The sequence below is a fragment of the Callorhinchus milii genome, unplaced genomic scaffold (genome assembly GCF_018977255.1).
Source record: "Callorhinchus milii isolate IMCB2004 unplaced genomic scaffold, IMCB_Cmil_1.0 Scaffold116, whole genome shotgun sequence".
NCBI lineage: Eukaryota > Metazoa > Chordata > Chondrichthyes > Chimaeriformes > Callorhinchidae > Callorhinchus > Callorhinchus milii.
Genome location: NW_024704857.1, coordinates 54,477 through 70,433, shown reverse-complemented (window position 1 = coordinate 70,433; position 15,957 = coordinate 54,477). Strand labels below are relative to the sequence as shown.

General features: G+C 45.3%; 1 protein-coding gene across 1 annotated transcript in view; it reads left to right on the top strand.

Annotated features, from left to right (window-relative positions):
- LOC103173782 (NACHT, LRR and PYD domains-containing protein 12-like) overlaps positions 1–14,460 on the top strand; it is a gene marked incomplete at its 3' end in the record, with an annotated part of 21,185 nt that extends 6,725 nt beyond the window's left edge. Inside the window, exons 2-6 of the mRNA XM_042345850.1 lie at positions 976–1,136; positions 3,202–3,373; positions 4,731–4,796; positions 6,157–7,867; positions 14,388–14,460. Of these exons, the coding sequence (XP_042201784.1) occupies positions 976–1,136; positions 3,202–3,373; positions 4,731–4,796; positions 6,157–7,867; positions 14,388–14,460 (2,183 nt within the window). The remainder of the gene's footprint in view (positions 1–975; positions 1,137–3,201; positions 3,374–4,730; positions 4,797–6,156; positions 7,868–14,387) is intronic.
- Positions 14,461–15,957: the final 1,497 nt, after the last annotated feature.

Below are 15,957 nucleotides of genomic sequence, written 5' to 3'. Positions count from 1 at the left end.
AAAGATCTTATGGCCTGGAATATTTAGCTCCGAGTCCCACCCAGAAAATAACAATAGCTAATACATCCTACCCTTCAAGCTGACTTTGTGCTTCTAATCGACTTGTTTTATTTCTTACACTACGTGTATTTGTGGAAATAATTCTTATTTGGATAACTGTCCCCGAAATGCCTATATGCCCCGACGATGTTCTTCTCAAACTGTTTAACGTGTTATACATTTTTGTGGTAACTTTCTATTAGCTTGTTTCTTCTTGTAGTATTTATGTATTCATCACTATATACACTCTGACTGTTGCTCTCATCATCTCGTTGCTTTATGTTTTGGTTATTGATTCCCAAAACAGCCTTAGCACTTGACTGGTTTCCAACAGTCTTTTTGATCCTTCTCGCTGGAACCTTGGTCCCATCCCAGTTAAAGTGTAGCCCATCCCAGAAGCGGAATACATTCCTCTCCAAGTACTGTTGCCAGTGTCCCATAAACTGGTGCCTCTGCTCCTCACACCACAAATTCATTTCCCTGAACTGTTGATCTCTGCCAATTAGCACATGGCTCGGGTAGCAATGCACAGATTGTCCTTTTTTTAGTTCATCCCCAGCTCTGGATACTCCCTCAGCAGGACCTCTTGCTTCCTCTTCCCTACTTCATTGGTTCCCGCATGGATAACGACAACTGGTTTTTATCCCCTCCCTTTCTACGTTCCTGTCCAACTGCGTTGAAATATCTCTTACCCTAACACCGGGAAGAAAACAGACCCTCCTGGGCTCTCGATCTGGACTACAGAGGATCCCCTCGATCCTGTTATTGATGACAACAATGTTCCTATTCTGCTTCTTCCCCGCTTACCCTGCCTTCTGCTCTATGGTGCTTTGGATTGCATTCAGGCCTCCTTCCCCACAGACTTCTCCTTCATCCAATGTAGTAATTATGTTCAATGCTCTCACTGACTTTCACATGTACCTTATATATTGTCAGATGACGGCAAAACTGCAATCAGACAAATTCTGAAAAGTTACAGTGACTCTGAGCTGCACATGGTGACATGGTTCTTCAGGCAGAGACTGGAGGTGATGGATGATCTGCTGGAGGACTTGACATCGGTGCTGGAGAAACTGCTGAGAGGCAGAGAGTTTGCGGTAAGTTGAGCAACATTAAAATTAATTAAAAGTTCAGAGTGCACAGCCCGGTCTCACATGTTACGTTGATTAGGGAAATTGATTCCAATCACGCATTCAAGTGACCTCAACAAACATTTCACTAGACCAGGAGCGAGAATGTGATACAACCATCAATTTCTAATTGTGCAATTAGGTTCATCTGCTGACAATATAGACAATTAAAACAAAATGTATACATTTTATAATAATTTCTGCAAAGTGCATTGCGGTGTTTCAATAATATGATAAACTATAATGTCAAATGGGAGGATTACTGTTTGTATATCTGAGCTATCCACGTAATGATGGAAAGCTCTAATATCTAAGAGATTCAGATGAAGACGGCTGATATGACAGTCTTAAAATTAAAGTCAGCCTTTCAGAACAGTGTTGAGGAAACATTTCTTCACTCAGACGGCAGTGAATTTATGGAATTCACTTCCCCAGTAGGCTGTGGATGCTCAGTCCTTGAACATTTTCAAGGCTGAGCCTGAAAGATTTTTAAAATATAGAGGGAATAAGAGATATGGGAATAGGAGGTAATCAGAGTTAGGTCAGAAGATCAGCCATCATCTTATCGAATGGTGGGGCACAGGCTCGAGGGGCCGAATGGCCGACTCCTGCTCCTAATTCTTATGTTCTTATGATTGTTTAATAATCCAAAGGTTGTTCAGTAAGTCACACAAGCTCGAACTGAGAAAATACATTAAATCCATATGACCAGGTCCAGCTGGGAAGAATCGTCAACTCCCAAGTCCACTCCAACCATTTCATAGATACAGCTTTCTTTTAATAGTTTCTAATTCCTCCTCCCCTTGCAAAAGAGATAGCCATCACACTTGGCAAACTGCAAGCAACCCCCAGCAGGCTGTTTTCCCTTGAAAAAAGAAATGGTAAGGAGAAAGATAGATGGACAACTTTTATTTTCCAGCCTTCCCCAGCCTGCTTGTTTCTCAGCCTTGAAATAGGAAGGTGTCTGAGTGTATAACGTTTCCGGTCTCAGATCTATGGTTAAGGACCTGATTGCTCATTTTCTCAGAGGAATGAACATCTTCCTAGAAAAATAAGAAATGCAATCGGAAGCTGACCTCAACCGGTAAGATACGTTTAACCGCTGCTGAGCGAGATCTCAAATCAAACCCACCTTATTAAAGGATTACGAGCAGTTGATATTCTGGAAGTATATAGCGATTAATTAAAAAGCTTTAAAAACCCTTAGCTCAAAAATATAGCTTTACAAATACAATAATAATAATAATAACAACCAGTTAATGATTGTTCAGCTTCTGGGGGGAGTGGGTGGGGGGTTGTAGGTAAGTGGGGTTTACTCCCTCAAGGCCCTGTAGCTAAACCTATAACGAACAGGTAATTTCATCCTCCCTGGTCAAGCAGCAAATATTTTATCAGGAAGTGCTTATCAATGGCAAACGGAATGGTTTTAGCTCGTTAGATTCCAGCAGTTACCCCAACAGGGCTCACTTTCGGCTCCCCCCCAAATTCTTGGCTCTTGCCAACCTACGTCTAATACTTTCCGGAATTATGTAAGCAGGATGCCTCCCTCCAGGGAAAGAGAGGCTATTCCATTCCAACAATCTGTCTCTGGGGTTTCCATGTGTATGTGTGAAGTATGGAATTCTCAGCTTGGTTTGCATACACTTGAGCAACAGTGATGGATATCCACATGTGTCAGACACCCAGTTAATGCCCCCCAAAATAATTCACATTCACCTAAATAGCTGAATCCGGCCTTGTTGAACCGCCTATTCTGTAGGAAAACAACTTCCAGCAATTGCAGCACATCCCCAGGTTTGCACTGGAGAAGCAACCTAGACTGTGTGTTCAGTGTCTCGACGTGATTCTTGAAACCACAAGTTTCAGTCTCAGAGACAAAAAGCTTACTAAATAAGTCCGGCTGATTTACAACAGAAGATTGACAAGTTGGGCAGATGAGAGAGTTCTGACTCCAAAATCAAAATATTGAATAAAGCCGTTCATCTCATAGCAGTGTGGGTGCAATGTCACACCTTTGTTTCTGTTCCTACAGCACATCAGACACCTGGTAGACAGGAATCAGAGACTGGAAGCATCGAGATATCTTATGGATTTAGTGACTGGAGCAAGAGCCCGAGTGCAGCGAGGGATGTGGGAAGCTTTTGTGAAAATGGAGGACAATAAACCACAGCTGAAGACAATCCTGAGAGAGATCCAGGAAAAGGGTAGGAAACAATAAATGGCGGAAGTTGGGGGGTGGTGGGGGGGTGGGAGGGGGCGGGGATGGGTACGGGTGGAGGGGAGGATGTGAGGATGGGCGCTGGTTGTCGAATTTTGACACATTTGGATGCAAGCTGAAGGAAATGCAATACGCTCATATTTGTAGCTATGGTTTTGTGGGGAAATGGGCGTTTAATCACCAGGGTATAACTAGTGTCAGGTCAATCTGAGCTGAGGAAGTGTCTGGTTTAATATCTGGTAAATAACAAATATTGTAGACATGAAAGTGGCAACAAAGTAATGGAATGAGTCAGACAAGGCACCCGACACTGACACCATGACCAATGTCACACCTTTAAGAGGAAGCCTTTCATGCAGGACTTGAACGAGTGGAGATGGGGAACGTGGAGAGATGTGAAAGACGTGGAGGGATAGGAAGCTTGAAAATATGGATAAACTGGAAATCCACTTGTGGAAGGGGAGTCAGTGGAGTCATGCAGGTGTGGGGATACAGGCCCAGAGTCTGCTGTGGGAGAGAGCAGGGGCTGCAGATTTGGGGAAAATCCCGAGCTTGTGCAGGTGAAGAGACGAGGAGACCACAGAGCAAAGCATTGCTGTAATTGGGCCGGAAATTGCTGAAGGTGTGAAGGATTGTATCTGGAACCGTGCATCATGGTAGAGATGGACAATATTGCTGATGTGAGGGAAAGCCAAGTGAGGAACAACAGCAACTTGTATTAATATAGCGCCCCCTGATGCAGTTTAGCCTCCCAGAGCACTTAGCAATGGCAGAGCACGACATTGAGCCGGGATCAATGTCACCACAGGCGCGATAGAAGAAGATGGTCTTCAGGAGTGAGCTGAAGATAAGGAAGGAGGGGGCGAGGGGATAGTGGAAGAAAACTCCAGAGCTTCGGGGCGTAGTGGCTGAAAGCACAGCCACCCATGGTGGAACTGAGGACATGGGGGACAAATAGGAGGCCAAACCCGTCAAGCGGAGGCAGCGAGTTGGAGACTAAGCAGATCAATCCACACCCAGAGGGTCGTCACTGTCTCCATAATGTGCAGCTCGCTTCCAGCAGGTAAACTCAGCTGGAGCTGATGGGAGCCAAGGCAGGAAAGTTGTGTCTTGTCGACATTCAAATGGAGAAGCTTACACTCAATCTGAACTTGATATCTGACGGCAATTGGTCAAAACACGGTACTGCATCCAGTATATAGGCTGAAGGGATACAATTAGGTGACAACCCCCTACACATGGAAGTGGAAAGTATTCCATAATGATATTAATAAACACCCAAATTAAAGGCTTGCTCTTCTGTGAGGCTCATTTCACAACTGACTGATACTAAATATTTTCAGGTAACAGACTTCCCACTCAGGTATTTCGGGGCTGGTGTGCAGAGAAGGTGCCAGAGGAGCTTAGAGGTAAGTGGATATGGAAGACAAAGTCCTTCAGAGACATCAAACTGATATTAAATATGAAAACATTTTGCTTTTAAATAAAATCCGTTTCTCCAAGCATGAAACTCACCAAGTGTTTATAATCCTTGCATCTGATATAGCGTTGTTCACGTCTTCTCGACATCTTAAAGCACTTTACAGAATATGCTGTAAAGTTAAATAACTGTATATTTGTGGGCGAAATGCGGCAGCCAATTGCGCACAGCAGTGTCCCACAAAGAGTCGTGCATTGAAAATGAACAATTTGTTATTATTTTTTTTTCGGAGGGATTATTATTGGGCGTATGGAGTAAGGAAACTCCAAGGTTTCGCCCTGACCTGGCTGAAATTCAACCCAGGTCTCTCGCTTGCCATGTGAGTGCTCTAACCACTGAGCGACAGGACTCCACGACTTGTTTTACAAGACAATTCGGAAATTAAGTGGAAAACAGTGGTTGGGAACTTGCAGGGGATGGGTATGGGCAGCAGATAAGAGCTGGTGAATGTGGCAGAGTTCAGGAGAGCAAAGAACATAAAAGTATTTGAAAGTCAGACCATGGAAATCCACCAACTGGGGACCTGGAATACGTTGATCCGGGGGAGGATGGGAAACAATTCAGACCATTGGGATGCACAGTAAACTGTGAAATGAAGGCAACTGTATTTAATTTATTTTAATAATGTGAACTATTTCACAAATTAACAAAGTTAATATTGTATGTGTAAATAGCAAAGGAGGGAATACAGGGGTCTAGAGGTGACTGTTGATGGCGTATATGGACGGGGGCGGCTTGTGTACAATATGAACACTCTGAAGGACTGGTTGGAGTGGATAATATGTTTCAGTATTGTACATTCTCTTGTGCAAGCGAGAGAACCTGGGGTTCAATTCATGGTCAGGGTGAAACCTTAGGCAAGTTTCCCTTCTCCACACGCCTCTTTTTACTCAGCATTAAGTGAACTCACCTGTCAGTCGATTGAGGATTGCATTCCAGGGATAACAATCTCTTCAAAATCGAACATTAATTTGGTCAATCAATCAACAGCTGTTTGTGGGATAATGATGTCACAAATCGCTGATGCCTTTTGCCCACAAAATATACAGTCACTATATTTTGCAGTATATCCTGTGAAGCGCTTTACGATGACTCGAAGAAGTGGTAAGGAAACATATCAAATGCAAGGATTACTATTATTTTGTGGGTGTGTATGTTTGTGAGCATGTATGTTTGCGTGTATGTATGAGTGTGAATTCATGTATCAATTGAAATATATGCACTTGTTTTGCTGGGTTATTGTAATAAATGTGCTGCAATACTGAGGGGATCTGATGTTCAATTTTAAGACATTCAGAAACAGCACAAAGAAACCCTCCGCTCCCAGAATGAGAAGCTTTCAGTAAACACCCTGCGAGGTCGGGAGAAGACCAAGACATTTCTGCTGTCTGACCGCTACACAGAATTAATAGTCACTTCATCTCCCCGTGAGCGGAGGCTGGTGGAGCATGAACTGGTGGCGAGAGGCAGAGAACATGAGGAGTGGCAAGAGAAGAATGTCAGAAAGGAGATGAAGAAAATACAACCGGATGAGCTGTTCGGAACTACATTCGGAACAACCATCCTGAGTGGAATCGCAGGGATTGGGAAAACCACGATGGTGCAGAACATTCTGTATCGCTGGGCCACAGGGAAGGCCTATCCCCAGATCCACTTTGTCTTTCATTTCAAATTCCGTGACCTGAACGTAATAAAGTGGGAGTCCAACCTGAAAACCATGGTCCTGGAATCATATCCTTATCTTCAGGATGTTCTGGACAAGATCTGGGAGAAGCCGGAACATTTGCTGTTTGTGTTTGATGGTTTGGACGAGTTCAAGGACAGGATTGAGTTCACAGACAGTGGAAGAAACGCAGTACCTCGGGTCAGCTGCCCGGGGCCGGAAGGCCTCTGTCCCGTGGCTGACATTGTGCGCTCTCTGGTACATCAGGAAGTACTGAAAGGCTGTTCAGTGCTGATCACAAGCCGCCCAACTGCCCTCGAGTCTTTAGATCACATCCACACCAACCTCTGGGCGGAAATCCTGGGATTCTTCGCTGAGGGAAGGGAAGATTACATCAGACGCTTCTTTCCAGATGAGAAGATTGCAGCTGAAGTGCTGAGATATGTGAAGGAGAATGACATCCTGTACACCATGTGTTTCAACCCTTCCTACTGCTGGATCCTCTGCTGCACACTGGAGCCAATCTTCAAACATCCAGACAAAAAACAGCCTCCCCCAAAAACCATCACACAGCTGTACTCCAGTTACCTTTACAACATCCTGAAGAACCATCCCCGAGCTACCGAGAGCCCTCGGGAGATAATGCTGAGAGCCGGGGAGATGGCCTATGAGGGGGTCTGTAACAGGACCATTGTGTTCGATGATGACCATTTCTCTCAACATCAGCTTCAACCCTCAACCTTCATCTCAGGGTTTATGATGGAGATTCTGGAGAAGGATGATGGTGGGAGACGAGTTGTGTACACATTCCCTCACCTCACCGTCCAGGAGTTTGTGGCTGCTCTCGCTCAGTACCTGACTCCCGTCCGCAGGAACCTTGTGGAGCTGCTGGACCAGGTTCACAAGGAGAACGACGGGCGCTTTGAGATCTTCCTGCGGTTTGTTGTGGGTCTCTCGTGGCCACACACAGCCCGGCAGCTGGAGGAGATCCTGGGGCGGTTACCTAACGCGTCAGTCTGTGAAGCCATCTCCTGGCTGAAGGTGAATATTGAGGCGGCGATTAAACAGTCAGGGAGTGAAGGTGGTAAAAGGAAGCTGCTGAACATGATGTACTATCTGTTTGAGTCTCAGAACAACACTCTGGCCCAGGTCACACTCGGAGCCGTGGGGACACTGGACTTTAGTGGGTTCAGATTGAACCCTCTGGACTGTGCTGTGCTGTCGCATGTGTTGCAGCTCTGTGACAACATAGAAACCCTCAATCTCTACCACTGTAACATCGAAGCTGAAGGGATCCAGCGTCTGGTGCCCGCACTGCACAAGTGCCGACTGCTCAGGTTTGTCCTTATTGATGGTTTCAGTCAGAAACCTGGAGAATATCAGCCAGTGAGTGAGGTGTGTGGGCGCTCGGGGAATATACTGACATACAGACAGTCTGTCTCACTGGGGGAGAACTCCCAACACAGTCTGGCTATAAATGATCCTCAATATTAAAGCACTGACTCGTGAGCACAGGCCGAGACCTTACTGAGAATGTTGAGAGCCATCAGCTGTGACTTGAATCATCTCTGTGTCTCCTCCTGTCCCAATCATTCAATCCATGTCCACTCTGCTCCCCACAGTCTGTCCTCACACTGCATACAACACAACAGCTGGTCTCAGCCCCTCACAGCCTCCACTCCATTTACAGCCGATGAAGCAACATTTAATTTTGGCTTATGTTATAACAAGATTCTCCAGCCTATATCTGACTGCACTGCTTCATTTGCTGCCTCACAGCTCAGCTCTACAGTTACAGTGAATTGTTGCTGGTGTAGATTATCTGTGTAAATCCTCACAGCTTAGTCATGCGATTGATATAATTGAGTTCAGAGTTTACATTCTCTCTATAAATCAACAACAAATTATATTAATATAGAGTCCTTCACGTGGGTCAGATTGTCAGTGTGTTTAACTGCTCCAATCCTCAGAGCTCAGCCCTGCAGATGGTATAATTCAGACCAGGTATCTCTATATTAATAATAATAATAATCCTTGCATTCGATATAGCGCTTTTTGCGTCGGGAGGACATCCCAAAGCGCTTCACAGAACACACTGTAAAGTGAATTGACTGTATATTTGTAGGGGAACGCGGCAGCCAATTCCGCACAGCAATGTCCCGCAAACAGTCGGAGATTGAAAATGACCAATTTATTATTGTTTTTGTTTTTTTGTGGGATTACTATTAGGCTCTGTGTGGAGTAAGGAAACTTGCCCAAGGTTTCGCACTGACTGGAATTGAACTCAGGTCTCTCGCTTGCAAAGCGAGTGCTCTAACCACTGAGCTACAGGACTCTGACAAATTGTGGTGACAGCTGCTGGAAGGCTTTACCTGGAGCAGAGATAGACATGTTCATATATCCAGGGCTTGGAATCCACTCTTGACTGGTTTATAGAGAGATCAGCAGCTGCTGCTTAATTTCCGCACCAACATCTGGTGCCCCCATGGCTCAATGGGATGGGACATGTGCCCGAGCAATGGGCAGGGAGATGGTGGCAATGCTTTCACGCACGACATACTGAGCTGTGCTGTACTGAGGATGGAGGCAAGGAAGGAGAGAGAGGAAGCTGGGAATGCAACGAGGGTGTGTAGAGAAAGGAGGGAGAGTAATAAGGGAGGAGTGGGAGGGAGGGTAAGAGGGAGGGAGGCGGAGGGAGAGAAAGTAGGGAAGGAAGGAAGTGAGTGGGAGGAAGTGGAAGGATGGAGAGGAAGGAGGGAGGGAGAGGATGGAGAGTTTGGGAGTAAGGATGTAGTGGAAGGAAGGAGAGGAAGAAGTGTGTGAGAGAAAGTAGGGAGGACGAGGGAGGAGCGTGGGAAAGGAAGGGTGGAGGGAGCGGAGGGAGTGAGGGAGGGAGGGAAGGAAAGAGGAAGGGAGTGGGGGTGGTGAAGTTGGAATGATGGAAATGGTTGCGGAGCGGGAATAGTTCCCGCCTCCCCCCCCACCCAAACCCCATGATGCTGGAGCATCCTCCCTATTCCTGAGACGTTTAACACACTCAGTTCAAGGATTCCATCTATATTTGCAACTGGCTTTAGCTCACGTATGGAAAAAAATGTGGAAAAATCATGTTCTGGTGTACTTTTCCGTTGGTAACTTTACAGTCAAAACCTCTGCAAAACCTCACCCAGAATAAAGTCTACACAGCTTCAGCCCTGAGTTAGCCTGTGTCTGCTCACACACTGCAGGCTGAACCCTGTAGCTCAGTGGTTAGAGCCCTCGCCTCGCTAGCGAGAGGGCCTGGGGGTGATTCCTGGCAGAGCAAAACCTTACGGATGTTCCTTACTCCACTCGTGTCTGAGAGAGAGACTGAGAGAGCAAATATTTTAATGTGTATTGACTGGTGTTTTGTTGGAGTAACGGAGAGAGCATGAGAGCGAGAGAGAGATAGTGAGAGAGAGAACGGGAGAAACTGCGGGAGAGATAGAGAAAGAGATTCTGAGAGAGACTGAGAGAGAAAGTGATAGACAGAGAGAGAGAGAGAGACTGAGCGAGAGCCTCAGAGAGCCCGAGAGAAAGAGATAGCGAGGGAGAGTCATGCTGTGTGTGTGTTTGTGTGTGTGAGAGAGAGAGAGAGACTGAGAGAAAGTGAGACTGAGAGAGAGGGAGAGAAAGAGACTTTTTGATAGATAATATATTATATATTGACTTTGTGACTTTGAGATTGAGAGAGAGAGTGAGAGAGAGGGAGTGAGAGACTGAGGTTGGGTGAGGGACTGTGAGGGAGACAGAGACTGAGAAACAATCAGAGAAAATATACTGTATAGTGTAGTGACTGTGTTTTTAAAGCGAGAGAGAGACTGAGAGACTGACAGATACGGAGACATATAGAGAGAGGGACAGTCAAAAACAGAAAGAGAAGCAGAGAGAGATTTTCAGAGAAAATAAATTATGAAGTGTAGTAATTGCTTTGTGGGAAATGCGGAGAGAGAGACTGTGAGAGATAGAGAGAAAATGAGCGAAAGGGAGACGAGGAGAGAGAGTGACTGACTGTGTGAGAGACAGACAGGCAGACAGTTAGAAAGAGAGACTAAGAGATAGAGAGAGAGGTATACTGAGAGAAAGAGAGACTGAGAGAGGCTCGGGGTGGAACTATATTTTAAAGTATACTTACTTTGTGATTTGTGGAAGAGAGAGAGAAGAGAGAGACACTGAGAGAAGAGAGAGAGAGAGAGAGAGAACGGGACTGAGAGAGAGCCTGAGAGAGAACGTGAGGGACACAGATTGAGTGATAGACTGAGAGAAAGGCTGATAGAGACTGACAGAGAGAGAGTGACTGACTGAAAGATAGATTGGGAGAAAGAAGTAATGAGAGAGAGAGAGACTGCGAGAGATTGAGAGAGAGCGACTGCAAAGACAGATAGAGTGATTGAGAGAGACAGGGTGGGAGACTCTGTTGGAGAAGAGAGTGAGAGAGAATATATTACCAAATATGCTGACTGTGGAATTTGAGCGAGAGAATGAGAGAGAGACAGAGAAAGAGAGAGAGAGACGGAGAGACATTCAGAGACAGAGACGGAGACTCAGATTGATAGTGAGAGAGGCGGAGAGCAAGAGAGAGACTGTGAGGGACAGAAACAATTTGCGTGACTGCACATGCGCGGTGTGTCTGTCCCTGGTCACACTGTATATGTTTGTTTTGAATGCGTGTGTAAATGTGTGTCTGTTTGCGGGTTGTGTGTGTGTGTCTGTGTGTGCACTCCTGCAACCTGTCCGGCCATGCATGATGTTGGGGCTTCCTCCCTAATCCTGAGACTTTTAACTCACTGAGGTCAATAATTCTATTCCTATTTCCAAACGGCTTTAGCTCCCGGAAGGATTCTTTTAGTGGAGATATCATGTCCTGAGGTACTGTTTTCTTGGTATCTTTGCAGCCAAAACGTCTGTGCAAAACCGTCCCCCAGAATAAAGTCTACACAGCTTTAGCCATGAGTTAGCCTGTGTCTGCTCACACACTGCAGTCTGAGCCCTGTAGCTAAGTGGTTAGAGGCCTCGCTCGCGAGAGGGCCTGGGGGTGATTCCTGGCAGGGCAAAACCTTACGGATGTTTCCTTACTCCACTCGTGTCTGTTTGCTTCGCAGTCAGTCACAATCCGGTTGTTAAACAATTTGCAAATCGCGTCAATAATCCCTTGAGATTAAGAGACAGAGGTGGCCTGAAAGAGATGGACGGAATGATACAGAGATGGAAAGAGAGACTGAGTGAGAGAAAGACAGAGTGATAGACGGATAGAGAAAAAGAGACTAACAGACTAGGGGAGAAGAAATATAACGTGTGAGAGGGTTTTTTNGTGAGAGGAATTAAGCGACAGAAAGAGAAAGAGAGAACGAGAGAGACAGATAGTGAAGAGAGACTGAGTGAGAGGCAGATAGAGTGAGAGACGAAGACAGAGAATGATAGAAAGTGAAACGTGGAGAGTGAGACTGAGAGTGAAAGACTGAGAGAAAGAAAGTAAGAGAGAGATTGAGAAAGAAACAGACTGAGAGAAAGACAGACAGAGTGAGAGAGAATAGCGTGGATGAAATATAACATGTCGTGACTGTGTGTTTTGTGCGAGAGACTAAGAGATAGAGACTGAGAGGGAAAGAGAGACAGACAGAGACACAGAGAGAGACTGAGACAAAAAATATATATTATAACGAATAGTGACTGTGTCTTGTGGGAGAGCCAGAGCAAGTGACTGAGAGAGAGAGATAGAGACTGATATAGAAACTGACAAAGAGAGAGAGAGAGAGACAGTCAGAGAGAAAGACAGAGACAGAACGAGTGACTGAATGAGGCAAAGAATAGTGCGCGAGACACAGAAAGAGAATGAGAGAAAGAAAAACGTAGAGAGAGAGAGACTGTGAGAGATATAATGTGTAGTGACACTGTGTTTTGTGAGTGACAGAGAATGTTACTGCGAGAGCGAGAAAGAGCCAGAGAGAGAGAGAGAGAGAAACAGAGAGAGAGTCAGTGAGAGAAACTGACAAAGAGAGAAAGAGAGAGAGATAAAGAGGGCCCGAAAGAAAGGAGGAGGGAGAAGAGAGTCACTGAGAGAGACTGAGAGACAAGGAGAGAAAGAGACACTGAGTGACAGAGAGAGAGGGAGAGAGAGACTAAGAGAGCGAGTGACTGAGAGAGAGAATGTGAGAGGGTGAAAGACTGGAAAAGGGACACTAAGAGAAACAAACTGAGTGAGAGAATGAGAGAGAGAGTGTGGCTGTGAGAGAGGGATAGAAACAGAGAGAGGGAGAATGAGAGAGAAAGTGACTCAGAGACACAGAGTGAGAGAGACTGTGAGAGAGAGATAGAAAGAGATACTGAGAGACCTCGATAGAGAAAGATAGTCTGAAAGACTGACAGACAGGGATAGAGTGAGAGAGAGTCTGAGAGACACAGAGAGAGAGAGAGAGAGACTGAGAGACAGAGATAGAGTGAGAGAGAATCTGAGAGACAGACAGAGAGAGAGACTGAGAAAGAGAGAGACTAAGCGAGATAGACTGAGAGATAGAGGCTGAGAGACTGAGAGAGATGGATACTGAGGCAGAGGCAGAGAGAGAGAAACGATGAAAGAGAGAGACCCAGAGAGAGAAAGAGATTGAGGGAGTGCGACTGAGAGAGATATTGAGGGAGAGAAAGAGAGAGAGACTGAAAGACTGAGTGAGACAGAAACAGAAAGAGTCCTGTAGCTCAGTGGTTAGAGCACTCGCTTTGCAAGTGAGAGACCTGAGTTCAATTCCAGGCAGAGGGTGAAACCTTGGGCAAGTTTCCTTACTCCACACAGAGCCTAATAATAATCGCTCCGAAAAACCAAAAAACAATAATAAATTGGTCATTTTCAATCTACGACTGTTTGTGGGACATTGCTGTGCGCAATTGGCTGCCGTGTTCGCCCACAAATATACAGTCTATTCACTTTACAGTATATTCTGTGAAGCGCTTTGGGATGTCCTCCCGACGTGAAATGCGCAATATCAAATGCAAGGATTATTACTATTATTATTAAAAAGAATATATTATAATGTGTAGTGACTGTATGGTTTGTAGGAGAGAGACAGATAGTGACTGAAAGAGATTGACTGGCAGAGAGAGAGAGAGATTGAGAGAGGGACAGAAATAGACACTGATAGACACAGATATATATATATATAGAGAGAGAGAGAGAGACTGAGAGAGAGCGAAAGAGACAAAGAAAAAATATATTTTAAAGGGTATCAAATTTGTGTGTTGTGGGGTAAATAGATATAGAGTGACTGAGAGAGAGAGAGAAAGATTGGGAGAAACTGCGGGAGAAACAATGAAAGAGACTGAGAGAGAGAAACTGAGAGAGAAAGTGACTCAGAGACAGAGTGAGAGGGAAACTGAAGGACAGAGATAGAGACAGACAGTGAGAGAGAGAAAGAGAGAGACTGAGCAAGAGAGGAGACGATGGTGTGTGAGAGAGAGACAGACTGAGAGAAACAGAGAGACTGTGTGAGGGAATATGCTATAACGTGTAGTAACTGTGTTTTGTGGGAGAGGCAGAGAAAAAAATATGTATATAGAGAGAGAGAGACTGAGACGAAATGAAAGACATAGAACAAGACAGAGAGAGAGAAAGAGAGAAAGACGGTGAAAGAGAATATATTATCAAACGTCGTGACTGTTTTGAGGGAGAGACAGAGAGAGAATCAGAGTGAGAGAGAGAGACACTGTGATATGTGTGTGTGCTAATGTGTGTGACCCTGGTCCCAACGCCTTGGGACTTGCTCCCCACATGAAAGGCTCCTGTATATACATGTCAATGTGTATTGTGTTGTTACACTATATTCCCTGTGTTTGTGTCTCTGTGTCCAGTCTGGAGGGCAATAATCTGGGAGATTGTGGAGTGAAGCGACTGTGTGAGGCTCTGAGGAACCCGGAGTGTAAAATACAGAGTCTGTGGTAAGTAACGCACTGTGTCTCCAGAGTCTGAATGACTCCAATATCTCAATGTGTTTATTGTGACTGTCTGATCAGTGCGGCTGAATATTGTGACAGGAATCGGTGTGACAGTGTGAGGCCACAATCATCGTTTACATCAAACTCTCAACGTGTATTAATGTGTCTGTGTGTCTCGGTGTGTGCGTCTCTGTCTGCGAGTCTGTGTCTGTGTGTGTATCTATATTTCTGTGTGTGTGACTGTTGTTAGAAACATTTGCAACTATCTCCAACAACGTTATAATGATCCAATTCCAGTTTACCAATTGGTTGAGTTCAGTCACTATATTCAGATCAAAACAGCAGGTAATACACAAATAAATGAAACAATAAAATAATACACAAGACACAAAACAGTACCGACAGGATTCCTGTCACAGCACTGGTCGTGTCTCCCACTGCTCCGCTACCGTTCCCGAGAGATATCTAACACACCTTTGTTTAAAGACACCTTAATATCTCCAGACAAAGCTGTCTTTTTTTAAGAAAAACAACTCCTTATATGGTTCTGTCTACAAAATGTTTCAATTCTCCGTTTAACCACATAATTCTCTCCTGATCAGTCCCTCAGTCCAGTGTGTAAGTTTGAACAGACATTCTGTGTCCCTGTAAGTCCTGACCTTATGTTGCCATTGTTTTGGGCTCTGCCTTCAGTCACTGAGCTTTGCCGCCTTTGCACTCCTATTTTATATTCTTCAACCACACTTTAACATTAACCCATTACAACACTGTGTGTATGTCTCTGTGTGTGTGGGTGTGTGTCAGTGCATGTGATTGTACCTGTGTGTGTGTCTTGTGTGTGTCTGGTTGCGTATCTGTGTGTGTGTGTGTGTTTGTCTTTCTGTGTATGTGTGTCTATGAATGTTGTTGTGAGTGTGTTTTTGTGTGTTTTTGAGTGAGCTGTGTTTTTATGGTGTATGTGCGATTGTGTGTGTTTGTTTTTGTGTTTCTGTGTGTGTATTTGTGCGCGTTTGTTTCTGTGTATGTTTGTGTATATGTGTGTGCATTTGTGAGTGTTTTTATGTATGTGTCAGCGCCTTGGGACGTCCTTCCGACGTGAAAGGCGCTATACAAATATTGTTGTTGTTGTTATGTGTGTATGTTCCTGTGAGTGTGTGCGATTGTGTGTGTGTGTTTGTGTGTGTGTTCCCAACTCTTCCCTTCACAAACTGCAGATCATCCAAAATCTGCAGCTCCTGTACTCCCACACACCAGGCTCCCCGACCCCATCACTCCCAACCCCGCCCGACCCCATCACTCCCACCCTCGCCCGACCCCATCACTCCCACCCTCGCCCGACCCCATCACTCCCACCCTCGCCCGACCCCATCACTCCCACCCTCGCCCGACCCCATCACTCCCACCCTCGCCCGACCCCATCACGCTCGCCCATGTCTCTCCGTTGTCCAGAACACCAAGTTCAAGATCCTTGTCCTCACCTTTAAGG